The sequence below is a fragment of the Melanostigma gelatinosum genome, assembly GCF_949748355.1.
Source record: "Melanostigma gelatinosum genome assembly, chromosome: 22".
Taxonomy (NCBI): Eukaryota; Metazoa; Chordata; class Actinopteri; order Perciformes; family Zoarcidae; genus Melanostigma; species Melanostigma gelatinosum.
Genome location: NC_136655.1, coordinates 18585575 through 18600309, shown reverse-complemented (window position 1 = coordinate 18600309; position 14735 = coordinate 18585575). Strand labels below are relative to the sequence as shown.

General features: G+C 45.7%; 1 protein-coding gene across 3 annotated transcripts in view; it reads left to right on the top strand.

The window, feature by feature from the left end:
- sbf1 (SET binding factor 1) overlaps window positions 1-9765 on the top strand; it is a 67680-nt gene extending 57915 nt beyond the window's left edge. Inside the window, exons 28-41 of one of the 3 annotated variants that reach the window (XM_079294608.1) lie at window positions 267-404; window positions 498-593; window positions 703-777; window positions 1398-1570; window positions 1666-1842; window positions 1932-2033; window positions 2121-2306; window positions 3988-4114; window positions 4199-4329; window positions 5160-5504; window positions 6329-6528; window positions 6724-6811; window positions 6949-7080; window positions 7672-9765. In XM_079294608.1, the coding sequence (XP_079150734.1) occupies window positions 267-404; window positions 498-593; window positions 703-777; window positions 1398-1570; window positions 1666-1842; window positions 1932-2033; window positions 2121-2306; window positions 3988-4114; window positions 4199-4329; window positions 5160-5504; window positions 6329-6528; window positions 6724-6811; window positions 6949-7080; window positions 7672-7770 (2069 nt within the window). In that variant the 3' untranslated portion in view covers window positions 7771-9765. Of the gene's footprint in view, window positions 1-266; window positions 405-497; window positions 594-702; window positions 778-1397; window positions 1571-1665; window positions 1843-1931; window positions 2034-2120; window positions 2307-3987; window positions 4115-4186; window positions 4330-5159; window positions 5505-6328; window positions 6529-6723; window positions 6812-6948; window positions 7081-7671 lie in introns of all 3 variants that reach the window. The other 2 variants (XM_079294607.1, XM_079294609.1) reach the window with 2 other exon arrangements.
- Window positions 9766-14735: the final 4970 nt, after the last annotated feature.

The following is a 14735-nucleotide window of genomic DNA, read 5'->3' as shown; positions in this document are numbered from 1 at the left end:
CTTCATCCATATGTCCTCACCAGGCCTTTAGAAGTTAGCTGCCTTGACTCGACCGGTAGTAAGGAGTACAGGTGTCAGAGGTCATGACAAGCTGTTACTCTGACCCTAGCGGCCCAGATATTACCTGGAAAAGATGCGATGAAGTGATAAGATGTATTTTTTTTGTCTTTCCCTAGAGATCTAGAGAAAGACCTGCAATCTGTTGCAACAAAAAGCATATCCTAGCGTGAAGCATAAAGGTCGGTTCATTTGTCTTTTCTGTGCAGGGCCCTCGCAGGCTGACTCCACCAGTCTGGAGCAGGAGAAATACCTGCAGGCCATCATCAGCTCCATGCCTTCTTACAGCGAGAGCAGCGGCAGGAACACACTCAGCGGCTTCACCTCCACTCATATGAGCACCTCTGGTGGGTGGACACACACACACTCACTCACACACACGACTGTTACTTGTCACTGGGACTGTGAGGTCACACGGTTGATGGGTTTCCCGTCCACAGACTCCTCAGACAAGCTGAGGCAGCCCAAGATCGGCGCTCTGATGAAGCAGGTGATGGGCACCAAGGAGGATGTTCCCGGAACCTTCAGCAGAGGAGGTAAGACGTGTGTGTGGACAAGGATGAATGTGTGTGTGTGTGTATGTGAAACCATCCTCCATTTTGTGGCGTTGTTGGTTAACTGGTCGTCTCTGTCGTTTGACCTCAGCTCTGGGTCAAAGGGCGAAAGTCATCTCCCTCTCTCAGCCCAAAGTGTCTGGCAAGGCCAAGAACCCTCCTAGAGGTACAGTAGGCCACGCCCCCACCCACATCCCTCCACTCCTGTCTAACCAATCAGATATCTAACAGTAGTGTCCGTGTGTTTGCCGTGGCTCCGTGTTGTCTGGCGGACTAACGGTGTGCTGTTGGTGCATGCTGCTGCTGCTGCTGCAGCATGCACCAACATGCACCAGCATGCATCTCACGTCTTGTTTGCCGTTTCCTGTCTGATTCTTCCCTCTGTTGAATGTCAGCAGCAATCAGAGTCGACGTCATAATGTAGCCGTCACTGAGCTAGACGTAATGAGCCGGGCTGGGTACTTTTCACTCATTTCTGCCTCGTCATATACAGCATGGCTATCAGTAGCTGAGGACCTTCTACACGTCGGTGTGTTTTAAAGGATCATTCCGATCTTTTAATGGCTGTTTAAAGTGGACAAGACTTCGACATCAGCTCTGACATTTCCGTTTTCTGTCTTCTGAAGACTCTACCTGACTGTGTGTGTGTGTGTGTGTGTGTGTGTGTGTGTGTGTGTGTGTGTGTGTGTGTGTGTGTGTGTGTGTGTGTGTGTGTGTGTGTGTGTGTGTGTGTGTGTGTGTGTGTGTGTGTGTGTGTGTGTGTGTGTGTGTGTGTGTTTATTGCAGGTAAATGGGGCAGCATCCGGGGCAGCGGGCGCCTCAGTGCCTACAACGCAGACGTGGGAACGCGTCTGGCAGGGAAGGAGTCCCCACAGCCCAACGGAGGGCCGAGCGAGGCGCTGTTTCTCCACCAGCAGAAGGCCTACCTCTACATCATCGGAGACAAGGCCCAGCTCAAGGTAACCAGAGACGCGCTGATGTTTTCAGGGTCAACTGTGATGAAGGGCTGGAAAAAGATGAGCAGTATTGACTTGGACGGTGTCGTTGCGGTCAGGGCGGGAAGCAGGACTCGTTCCAGCAGTGGGAGGTGGTTCCCATCGAGGTGTGCGACGTGCGGCAGGTGAAGAACAGCTTCAAGAAGCTGATGAAGGCCTGCGTGCCGAGCTCCTTGACCTCTGATCCCAACATGAGCTTCCTGCGCTGCCTGGAGGAGTCTGAGTGGATGGCTCTGGTTAGTGCTCCCCGGTTCAGCGCATGCAGCGCTCATTCTGTGAGCTTCGGGCGTTGTTCTTACGTGTATTTGTGTGTGTGTGTGTGCAGCTACACAGGGTGCTGCAGGTGTCCGTGCTCGTGGTGGAGCTCCTGGATATGGGCTCGTCGGTCATGGTTAGCCTGGAGGACGGCTGGGACGTCACCACGCAGGTTTGACTCGCATGCAGAAGCTTCGGCTTTATTCCGAAAGGAACTGTGAGCGAGGCTGAAGACTGACACGGCGCTCTGTGTGTACAGGTGGTGTCGTTGGTGCAGCTGCTGTCTGATCCGTACTACCGCACGTTCGACGGCTTCCGGCTGCTGGTGGAGAAGGAGTGGCTGTCATTCGGCCACCGGTTCAGCCACCGCGGAGCGCAGACGCTGGGCAGCCAGAGCAGCGGCTTCACCCCCGTCTTCCTGCAGTTCCTGGACTGCGTACACCAGGTGGGTCTGCAGGGCGGCCTGTGAGGCTTCTGCCTTGTTTCACAGCAGAAATACTGTTGTTTTAAGAAGAGATATGGAAGGTCAGAGGTCAGCAGATATCGGTATCTTTACTGCTTTATTGCTGCGATGCCAATTATATTTAAAAACATCTAAGAACACATGAAGATCAGAATCCGACTGATAATACCGGTAGGTTTATTTAAATAATGCACTTTAAATCCTCAGTCCACGCACAACGAATTTGTGTATGAAAAATGAACAACTAACACAGAAAAGACAATAAGGCAAGGCAAGTTTATTTGTATAGCACATTTCAACAACAAGGAAATTCAAAGTGCTTCACATGAAACCATTAAAAGCATCAAAACATAAGGCAAAAGAAAAGGAGATTTCAAAACAATTAAAGAAACAGTGCAAGAAATAAAATACAGTAGTAAAATGCAGAAATGCAGGAAATTGATTAATATATGAATTGAATGTGGTTCAATTAAAGGCAGCAGCAAACAGAAAAGTCTTCAATCTTGATTTAAATGAGCTGAGGGTCTCAGCAGACCTGCAGCTTTCTGGGACTTTGTTCCAGATATGTGGAGCAGAAAAACTGAACGCTGCTTCTCCATGTTTAGTTCTGACTCTGGGAACAGATAGTAGACCGGTCCCAGACGACCTGAGGGGTCGGGATGGTTCATAAGGTAGCAGCAGATCAGAGATGTATTTTGGCCCTAAACCATTCAGTGCTTTGTAAACCAACAGCAGGATTTTAAAGTCAATTCTTTGTTGGACAGGAAGCCAGTGCAAAGACCTCAGAACTGGAGTGATGTGATCCACCCTCCTGGTCTTAGTGAGGACTCGAGCTGCAGCGTTCTGAATCAGCTGCAGCTTTCTGACGGACTTTTTACAGAGACCTGTAAACACACCGTTACAGTCGTCCAGTCTGCTGAAGATAAATGCGTGGACAAGTTTTTCCAAATCCTGTTGAGACATAAGTCCTCTAATCCTTGATATATTCTTCAGGTGATAGTAGGCTGATTTTGTAATTGTCTTGATATGGCTGTTCAGGTTGAGGTCTGAATCCATAACTACACCTAGAGTTCTGGCTTGGCTTGTGGGTTTTAACATCAGTGACTGAAGCTGAGCGGTGATTTTCAATTGTTCGTCCTTGGTACCAAAAACAATAAGGACAACACACCATTATAACAGCTGAGCCTAGAAGCTGTGTATACATATGTTCTCCTCATGTCCACTTGTACTTCCGACTTTATTTCCTGTTTTGCCGATCAGTGACGTGGGTCCTGCCCTCTTAACACATGCAGGAAGTGCGGCTTCACTCATCGTCAGTGGCCCCTGCTGTCCCACACATCAGGCGGCGGTGTCGTGGTTGTTTCCGCTCTCTGTTCAGCCTGTGGGCAGTGCCAACGTAGCACCTTTGTCAAGAATAGGAAGAGGGACAGGATGTGAAGCAAAGTCTTGATAACGGTGTTGGCCCCCCAGAGCTTATTAATCTAGAAACAGCTGTTTCATGTCATGATGCCAGACAAATCAAGTTCACTGACTTGGACTTTAGATGACTATTGAGTGGGCGGATGCAAAGGTCTAGACCCAGCCCAAAATGTATGACTGTGAACACGAGCATGAACTGTAACCCTGACCTATGAATCCCTTCCCCCCCCCCCCCCACCCTCAGATCCACCTGCAGTTCCCCATGGAGTTTGAGTTCAGTCAGTACTACCTGAAGTTCTTGGCCTACCACCACGTGTCCAACCGCTTCCGCACCTTCCTGCTCGACTCCGACTATGAACGCATCGAGCTGGGTGAGAACATTCCCAAGTCTCTAAAATGCTGTTGTTTGTTTCGAGTAACTCTTCAGAAACTCATAGTCATAGGTGTGTGTGCAGGAGTGCTGTATGAGGAGAAAGGAGACAGGAAAAGCCCTCAGGTCTGCAAGTCTGTGTGGGACTACATCGACCGACTCAACAAGAAAACACCCGTCTTCTACAACTACATGTTCTCTCCTGAAGACGAGGAGGTGAGTGCGTGTTCTCTACACACACTTGAACCAGCCTTTTAGCTTTTGAGATGATAAGGCCTCACAGTGACTGCAAGTGACCAGCGACAGTAAACAGAAGAAATGGGTAGTTGCAGTGTGCCAGTTGGGAGGGGCATCCCCCCTCCAGTGTTGTGCTGAAGTCTTACACCGACTTAATATATAAGATCAAATGGATGGAAGCCAACGGACGTTACTATACAACCCTTGCACAAACACCACCAAGCTGATGATGTTCAAAATAAGGCCACTCACACAACAAGCACGCAGCAATGATGCCCTGCACAAAAGCCCACACGTCACACTCTCTCTCTCCTCAACCCGACTCTCACGCTCCGACACTCAGACCTCGGCTCGGCTTCTTCTCATTCCGTCCTGCTGTCCAACAAGAGGAGAGACCATGTCCTGCCTAAATCCAGGTCACCCTGTGTTTTTGCACACTGGGTATTTAGTTGTGTTGTTGATGGATTCAGGTCCAAATCTTGATATTTTAGTGCAACTGTGTTGTTGTAAATATACATAGCGACTGCCCTCTTCTGGTTGAAGCACTTTAATTCAAAAACAGCTGTTCATGTGGTGCTTTTTGTGTTGTGAAGAAATCGTGGTGGAATTTGCAAGCTAGCTAGCTAACTAGCCAGCCGTTTAATGAAAAAACCCAAATGCTTCCCTAAGAGGCCCTTCAGCCCAAAACTCTGGGCGTTAGTTACTCTTGCCTAACTACAGTCAAGTTCATTCAATGAACCGCTTGGAAGCAATGACACAAAGGAGACCCATTGGTCTGTCACTCTGAAGTGAGTCGTTGTGTGTTCCAGGTTCTGAGGCCGTACACCTTCAACTCTAACCTGAAGGTGTGGGACTTCTACATGGAGGAGACTCTGTCAGAGGGGCCGTCCTACGACTGGGAGCTGAGGGGCCGGCAGGAGCGCGCGGCGGAGGAGGCGCCTGAGAAAGCCGACCGCAGCGGCCCCAAGTCGCAGCGCCACGTCGTGTGGCCGTGCTACGACAGCCTGAGCAAGGCGGTGCCCGACGCCATCACCAAGCTGCTGCAGGACCTGCAGAGTCTGGAGGCGGAGCTTGGCCAGACGTCCGAGAAGTGGAAGGACACGTGGGATAAGATGAAGACCGCACAGAGAACTGAGGCCAAACTGGAAAGCAAGGTGAGACCAACGCTTTCATTTTCACGGGAAATACAGTCGACATTCTGCAACTCTACAAACAACGCTGAGGTCTTTGACCTCCACTAACACAGCCACAGCCTGTCTGAAGCACTGCACTCTATTGTAGGACTTTCACAGACAAATTCTGATTCATTGTTGTGTAAATATTGCTCACATGTTAGTGGAGCATTTTAGTATTTACACTCTTTGAGTTATTGACAATAAGAAAATTCCCGCAAATTGTCTCTAAAGCACTTCAAATGCTGCACACATGACTTTAAAAACATGGATCCAACTTTTACAATAAATTTGATCTCACGAAAAAAAACGACTTATTTCTAGACCAAATTAAAAACACATGAATCAAATCATGTCACGAACGTTGGGCATTATTTCAGAATGAATAAATTAAATGGAGCCGTATCTTTACACACTCTAGTGACGTCAGCACACTGTTTACATCAACAAACAGAAAGAGAGATGTGATCGACTGGTTCACCAGCTGTGTCTCTGTCACCTGAAACAAGCATTTATTTACTGACCGAATGCTTCAAATCAGGTGTAAAGATGGAGCCAGATGGTGGGAAATGTCTTCCTCTGACATCTTGTGGTGAAAAAGCAGAAGGCACTTAAGAAATTAGAGGATCCCACTTTGGTGTTTGTATGTTTTAGACCCAAATCAGGCACATTTTCATCACCACGGACTGTTGTTAAAGTATCCTGAAGGTTTTAGATTTCTACTTCCTGCTTCCCAGCATGCCATCATTAAGTTTTTAATATGTAAAGCATCGCGCGTTCATCCGTCTCTCCCTCCTCCTCCACAGCCGTCGTTCTCCAGCTCGCTGCTGATGTCGTCCAACCTGAGCCACCAGCGGCGCTCTCAGGGCGTTTACCTGCAGGAGAGCGCCGGGGGATCCTCCATCAACCTGGCCTGCGAGGCCAGCGCCACCTCCACGCCGGCCGCCGGCCGCCCCAGCACCAGCACGCTGTACAGCCAGTTCCAGAGCACGGAGAGCGAGAACAGGTCTGTACCCACGGGGGGCGCTGACGGGAGGGCTGCTCCAGGGTTCTATTCTCAGGCTTATCTATTTAATGTTCCATTCATAAACCAACGTCACTCAGCCTTTTGGTCAACAGATGAACTACGTCTGTTGGTCGTAAATACCAGTGTCAGAACAATCATCGTCTTCATCTTTGCTTCTGACTGTTCTCCCATCAGGAGCTTTGAAGGCATCCTGTTTAAGAAAGGGGCATTACTGAAGCCATGGAAGCCGCGGTGGTTTGTGCTGGACAAGACCAAGCATCAGGTAAGACAAGGGGGTTAAGGTCAAAGTTCAAATCCTTGGAAGAAATTCAATAGAATGACACTGTTAAAGCAAAAGAATGAGCTTATAACGTCCTCTGCCTCTAACGATGCACCCCCCCCCCCCCCCCCCGTCCCCAGCTGAGGTACTACGAGAGCCGGCAGGACAAGGAGTGTAAAGGGGTGATCGAGCTGGCCGACGTGGAGTCCGTCATTCCAGGAACGCCCACCATGGGAGCGCCGAAAAACATCCAGGAGAAAGCCTTCTTCGATGTAAGTCCAGCGTGGCGCATCTATTTACATCTTCATGCATTGTTCCAAGATGGTTGCCCCTTTTTATAGCGCCGCAGTCACACCAGCAGACCGGTAAGAACAAAGCGAAGTGATTGTGGTGCATACAGCAGCTTCGTGTTGTCCTGTTTAACCACCTGCTGTATCAGGGTGAATGAAGGATCTGATCTAATTGTAATGGCCAGTGATAGAAGCTTTACAGACATTCTCTCTCCGGCTTGTAGTTGTTCTCATGCAGCAGGAGGTACCAGTCTAACGGATTCCTGTTCACTCATTGTCTTTATCGTGTCAGAAAACTGAAAACTCTCCATAACATTTCCCCAGAAACCAAAGAGACGTCTTCAATGCTTTTGCTCCACCAATAATAAAAACAATCCAACATATAAAAGCATGAATCGATGATCCAAAGTGGATATCAACAACAATCTGAAGGTGTTTCAAGAAAAGGACTGATGCGTGCTCCAATCCAGCAAGGCATCACTTTGCTCCTTGTGGTCTGCCGTGTGTTTGCCGGTGTGTTTTCATTCATGTGCGCAGATCGCTGTACTTAATGTCTCCCCCATTGTCTTTCAGCTCAAGACGACCAAACGAGTGTACAACTTCTGCGCCCAGGACGGCCTGAAGGCGCAGCTGTGGATGGACAGTGTCCAGAGCTGCCTGTCGGACGCCTAGAGAGGAGGCGGGACGCTTTAAGAAAAGAAAGAGAAAAGAAGCAGCGATGCACCAGGAACCAATGACCACAAGCTGCGGCGGCCGACGGGGCTGATCCCAGCGGACCGGGGGGGGGGGGGGGGGCTTTCACCATTTAAGCCCCGGTTCTGTTCGCTAGTGTCGAACTAATATTTGCGTCACCACGTTTCAGTGTTTTTGTTTTATAAAAAATATCAGAAAAAGTACTAAAAAAGAACAATGTCCGTGAAGAACCACTCGCTGTCGTCTCACCAAGTAGCTGCAGCCTGTCACTCCCCCTCCACCCCCCCCCCCCCCTCCCTCCCCTCCTCAACAGTCTTACCACTACGTGCACGTGAAAAACTTTATTGGAGCACGTTGCATTTCTGTGAAGCGTCCTGTGGCTTGGACCAGCGTCAAGATCTTTCCAGAACCTCCACCTGTAACCCGCTCTCCCTCCTACCAAAAGCCCGCCCGCCCTGTTAGAGACACTCTGGGGAGGAGCTAACGGTCGGCCACGAGACAGGCAGCCCGCCTGGAGGCTCCCGGTCTATCGGAACCAAAACACCCCGAGGACCACACGTGCTTGCCTCTCACTGCCGCTCACTGCCTGACGTAGCCCGTTCAAAGAAGGAGCTGGAGTTTGACGCTGCAGCTGGGAGGTGGGGGGGCTCCTCAATGGTTCATGAAGGATTTCATTGTTTTCTGTTCCAAAATCACACACATACATATATATATATATATATAGCTGTGAAAGATGTGATTCAGTCGCAGAGATCAGACCAGTCTGTCAGGTATTGAGTGTATCGGTGAAACTGTCGCTGAGAGTGTTTACAAAGTAGACCCCCCCTCCTCACTAAACTAAACTGCTCTTCACCCGCGTGTTTTCGAATCAGTAACGACCACTATTAACGTTCAGGTTTTTTAAAGGGATGCTGAAGGAAAAAGGAGGGATTTATTTTGTAAAGATTTGTAAAAAAACAAAACAAAAAAACCTATAGAAGGAGATCTGGAAGATTTGAGTGGAGGGATATTATTGGACTGCGGTTCTCCTAGAGACTGACTCGCCACAGTGCTCAGTGTCGGAAACTGGATGTTTGTAAAGGTTCCGGTGTTTTTCAACCGAGGTCTTATTTTCATGACGGGACGGTCTGAATTTAGCATTTCATTAGCTGGAGTTCCATGTTCGGATTCGGAGTATTGGTGCGAGCCGTGTCAGCCACCGAAAGCTTTCCAGATCAATTTAACCACAGAAATGTACCCTCTAGATCAGCTAGGGTAGCTAGCCTCAAGCTAATGTGTTGAAAGAGGGGCACCTGCTTAGTGTCGTATGTTTAGTGCTCATAATGTCATTTTTTTTAAAGTTTTATATTTAGCTTCATCTCTTTCGAGAGTCTCGTCTAACTATGGAAATAAGACTCGGGTTGAAAAATAGTGTACTTTTTCTTTTGAGGATGCTGGGACGTGGAAAGCCTCTGTCTCACACACACACACGCTTCCGTCACATCGCCTCATGCTCACGTGTCAGACATGAGCGTGAGGCTGTTTCAGAGCATCACACCAGCTGCAGCTTGAGCACGGACGGTCTGCAGAGACACTACGCTGAGCTGGAAGGCTTCAAACATCAAGTCACCTTTTTTATCTCAGTGGTTTGTCTGACTGCCCCCCCCTTCCTCCACACACACACACACAAACAAACCACTCTGACCCACACTTGTTAAAACAAACCCTGCTTTGTAAAATACGGTTCTACTGCTGTCTTTGTTGAACTTCAAATTTGAAATTGTAGATTTATTTTTTTTTCTTTTGTCTAATAACTCCTTTGTATATACTGCTCCAGATTTGTATGTAACGTTTATGGTAGTAATTTATTTAACTTGTCTCCTCAGTAAGAAAGTTCCTCAAGCACCACTTTATTTTTAAATGAGGAATTCAATGTGCCATTTGTTTATTTCTGTATTGTGACTAATGCTTTTTTAAATGTACACGTAAACCTTCGGATGTTTTTTTCTTTTTTTTAAAAACACGGTTGTCCTTACGCAATACCATCCGTTAAGCAGGAGTGGAACGTGGTGTGTTTAGTGGAGCAGGTCGCCTCTGGGCTGCTTGGATGTTCTGGATCCAGGTTACAGTCACAATACATGTGGACGGAGGAAGTTGTGCCGACTGGGCTGCTGTTCGTTCAATAGTCAGTGACGACATGAGTCGGCGTGACCTGTCGGGCTGCCTAATGTGCTGTATGTCAGTCATTAAATGAAGAATGTCAGAAAGTCCATTCATGCACGGTGTAGCAAAAAATAGTTTAGAGATGCCAAACATGCTAATATTGTTTAATATGTATTCTGTATGTTTCGTACTTTATCGGGAATTAATTGTTCAATGCCCTCTGGTTGAAGGTTTCAATCCACTTGTAACAACGGCCAACCGTGATGCCACGGTGTACTGATTCACCCTGCATGTCCACTGCTACATCACACATCTATGGCAAGGAGAGGAGTAGCGCTGCAAACTAGTGATTCACAGGTGATGTTCTTAAACGACTAACCGTCTCCAGAGGTTAACGCCGAGGTCCAGAGCTTAAGGATCCTGTGGTGTTTTCATTGTCGTCGTACCAACAGACAGACTGAATCACTGCTTCGTGGGTTGTAGAGACTTCAGCGTCCATGAACAGTTTACTGGAGGTCTAAAGCACACAGCCAGCATCATACATGGTTAAGCGGTGACCAGGTCACCTGGAACTTAAAGTGATTCATCCCCGAGGAACAGGTGGACCAAAGTGACAGCAGGAACCTCTGCAGCAGCCAGAACCGGCCCGTAGGAAGACTGTCCTCGTGTTCTGACTGCATCCAGTTAGACCCAGCTCACCTTTTCACTCTAGTGTACTCCTCTCTCCAGCAGCTAACATTAACCACAACATGACGTAAGGCTTTTTATTTATTTTTCTCCTTTTGTTTTTTTATTAGAAATGACTTTCTGCGCAGTCAATCATGTCAATATAGTTTTTAGAATCCAAATAAAAACCGTGGGTTTAAATGTTCATCTGTCTTGTGTGTATGTTGAAAACTTTAATTAGTTTCACATTATTTTTGTAGATCTTCCCAAAGTCTGAGCTATTTTAGAGTGGAACAGCATTTAGAAATGGTCTCCACACACCACAATAGTGTTTAATTTTGTCTTGGATTCTTTTAACTCCCTTTCAGAGACATTTTGGTGATAAAATATGTCAAACAAGTCATAAAAAAGTCACTGTATAGTTGTAGGAGCCCAAAAGGACACTTGACTCCTCATTGTGAAGAACTATGCTGTTAGACTGGTTGGCGTATTTGCGCCCCATTGTGGCCAACCGTGGCATTGCATGGTTGGTTAATTGTTGGAATGCTGTTAAGCATTCCAACTATTGTTATCCTGTTTCTTTATTGTTGGAATGCTGTTAAGCATTCCAACTATTGTTCTTCGAATCTTTATTCAACTTCTATTTCTTAAGTGGCACCGCTTCTCCTTCATATTTTAAGCTACAGAAACATTCAACTATTAAAATGTTCAGCTCTTTCACCAGAGGGGTGCTATGACTTTTCATATTTCTAACCTTTAAACTTTTTGAATTATTGAGCTTTTTATTTTCAATGGGATCTCTATGGAGAATATTTTCAAATGGCTTCAGGCACACAGGTGTTCACGATTGAGCCAATTAGTGATGTTGATAAACACACAGACTCACAGACACATGCGCACATACACTCCTCTCCCTCTCTCTCTGTGTCTCTCATACAGTCATTCAGGTCTTAGGGATCTTCAGAGGTCTTTCCCCCCTCCTCCACCCCCCCCCCCCCACACACACACACACACACACCCCATTTTAAAATAAAAGCCGCACACATGATTTGTTGCAGCTGTTACGTGTTGCATCTCGGCCAATCAGATATGAGGATTCTGATAAGTTTCCTGATTCGAGTGACATTTACACACACGAGGGAGAGACGAGGAAAGACATGGCAGAGCAGGACAACAGTCATGTAAGCTGTAAAAGATAAAACATAGAACAATCTCCAAATGAGAAAGTTTGCCAGAGATATCAGAGTCTCTCTCTCTCTCTCTCTCTCTCTCTCTCTCTCTCTCTCTCTCTCTCTCTCTCTCTCTCTCTCTCTCTCACATACAGTCATTCAGGTCTTAGAGACTTTTAGAGGACCCCCCCACACACACACCCGATTTCAAAATAAAAGCCCCAAAGAGTTTTTGTTAAAAAAATGAATGCTCTTACTAATACTGCGACAACTACTACTGCTGCTGCTAATATAGTATTACTACTTCGACTATAACTTTTGCTGTTGCTACTATTACTGCTACTACTGCTACCATCAATAGTATTACTACCACTACTGCTATTACTACCACTACTACTATTACTTATACGACAACTGCTACTACTACTACTGCTATTCATGCTACTAAAAGTAGTACTACTACTACAGCTATTCGTACGACTGCTACTAGTACTACTACTACTGCTACATCTTCTACTGCCATTGTATTACTACAATACTACAGCTGTTACTATGACTACTGATACTACGTCTTCTACTACTTCTAATTACTAATACTTCTACTTCTAATAATACTTCTACTACAACTACAACTTATACTAAGACTACAAATATCACTACTACTAGTACTTATTCAAATGCTACTAATACTTCTACGAATAATACTTATACTGAAACTTATACTACTACAAATATCACCACTGATGATTTTTTTTAAGCCACAGAAACTGTTCAAATATCAAAATGTTCAGCTCTTTCAGGAGAGGTGTGATATGACTTTTCATATTTGTAATCTTTAAACTCTTTGAATTATTAAGGTTTTTGCAATTTGTTTTTGAATTTGAATCTTTTTCAGCAATGTTTTTGCGATTAATTTCAGTTTTCAGCATTCCAACGCATTTTCAGCAGGAAATGCTTTTTCTAGTTGGCGCCTGTTGATTGCGTCATCGTAATTAGTAGCAGCTGTGCGCAGGAAACTCTGCTTCAGGACAGCAGGAGCCGAACTAGTTTAAAATAACGTTACATGTTCTTTTGATGAACGGTAATCAACCCATAAACACCTTACCGTTCTTTGAATTCATCAACTGGACATCAAGCCGTGAGTAAGCTGCTGAATGAACGGAACTTGAGTTACAAACATTGTTGTACACGTTCATGTCGATATAAATGTGGAAGAATAAGGAAGCCATGTCAGTGAATGTGAGGTAAAACAAAACTCATGACAGAAAATAAGTGTTTGTGATGATCTGTAAAGTTAGACTTTGATAAAGTGAAGCAGAACAAAATTAGAGGTTTTAGTACAGAGGTCAGGCGAGTCACCAAATTTAAATGTTGGAACCAGCTGTTCCATTGTAATTTTATATCCTATATAACTATATATTGCACTTATTTTATGTTCAATCTATCCAAATACAGCAGTTTGGCTTCATGTTGAGCCTGAATCCTCTGAGCCTGTTTCTGTCGTCCATGGGATTTTCTCATCTGAAATTCAGTTTCCCTGTTTGTATGTGGGCCTATCTCAGCCTATGATTGGTCGATTTCAGTCAATGAACCCTCCTTCGACGCGTCAGAGTCCATACAAATGGGTGGGGGTAACATGGGATTGATTGACAGAATCGTTAGCCAGTCGGAATCAAAACCGCGCCATCCCTCGCAGAGCGTAAAATTCCTACCCCCTGGTCCCCTAAGTTAGGTAGTAACTATTGTTCCCCAGAATCTCTTCTTTAACTGGGTATATAACGTGTGTGTGTGTAACATTCATTATATTCGTTTCTGAAAAGTGCGTTCTACGACACGCTGTATGCTGAACTCTCCGTAGAGTTGCTTGCGTGTGCTGCCGCATTAGAACACAACATTGAATAAGAAAAGGGAGAACTTGAATTTAACGCAAGGAAGGAAGGAAGGCCTGTCTATTAGGGGTGTAACGGTACGCGTATTCGTATTGAACCGTTCGGTACGAGGCTCACGGTTCGGTACGCATGACGAACCGAATAAGTTTGAAAAAAAAAAAAAAAGTTTGTTCAAAGTCAAAGAATAACTTTATGATGTTAGTTGTAATGAATAAATATCTTTAAAAATCAAGTACATTTCTCTGGAATTTATAGTTTTCTACTGTACCGAAACGTGGCTCCACTGTATCGTACCAAACCGAACCGTGAATTTTGTGAACCGTTACACCCCTACTGTCTATTGATACTGAGGTCACAGAAGCATGAATATAATGGCTGATGACCTGCAAATAGGAATACCAGAAAAATGAGTCCTGCTTGAGAGATCCTATTCCTTAAAGGAAAAGTCGTATGTTTTGGCTGTCTCACCAGAGGACGAAGAAGAGAAGAGACTGTTTGAATAAAGGCACTAAATCTGATCATAGACACGTGTTTCTGGATCAAGGAAGCTCTGTGACCTTCTGCACTAAAGGCCTCAGACGGCAGTTACAAGTCCAAGGAAAGAGAAGGAGAATCCCGTCGCGCACTGAGTCAACACAACATAGCAGGAAACAGTTTACTGGACTTGAAGTGAGCAGTCTTGATGGAGAGGGATTTCTTTTTGACTCTCTAAAATACACCCAGGAAATTCCAGTCATGACTGAGCACAAGGTGGAGTGATCCAAAGATGGCACAAGTTGATCTTCTTTCTTTAGGCTGCTGTGGCATATCCTGTTTAGGTGCCCTATCACGCACACACACTGGACAACCGCTGCTTCTCATAGTATATAATGTCAAAAAGTAGGGATGCACGATCCACCTTGTTCAGTCCCAACAGTGAGACCCGGGCTTTATGTATCAGTGTTGAGTCACTGAGCTGTCACTCTTATGTATTAACATTGATTTCATAACATTGTAAAGCAAAATATAAGAAAAAGAATACATGGATATAAATGTAGTTATCTCCAAAGAAAATAATGGTTTATTTCAATTGCTTGCT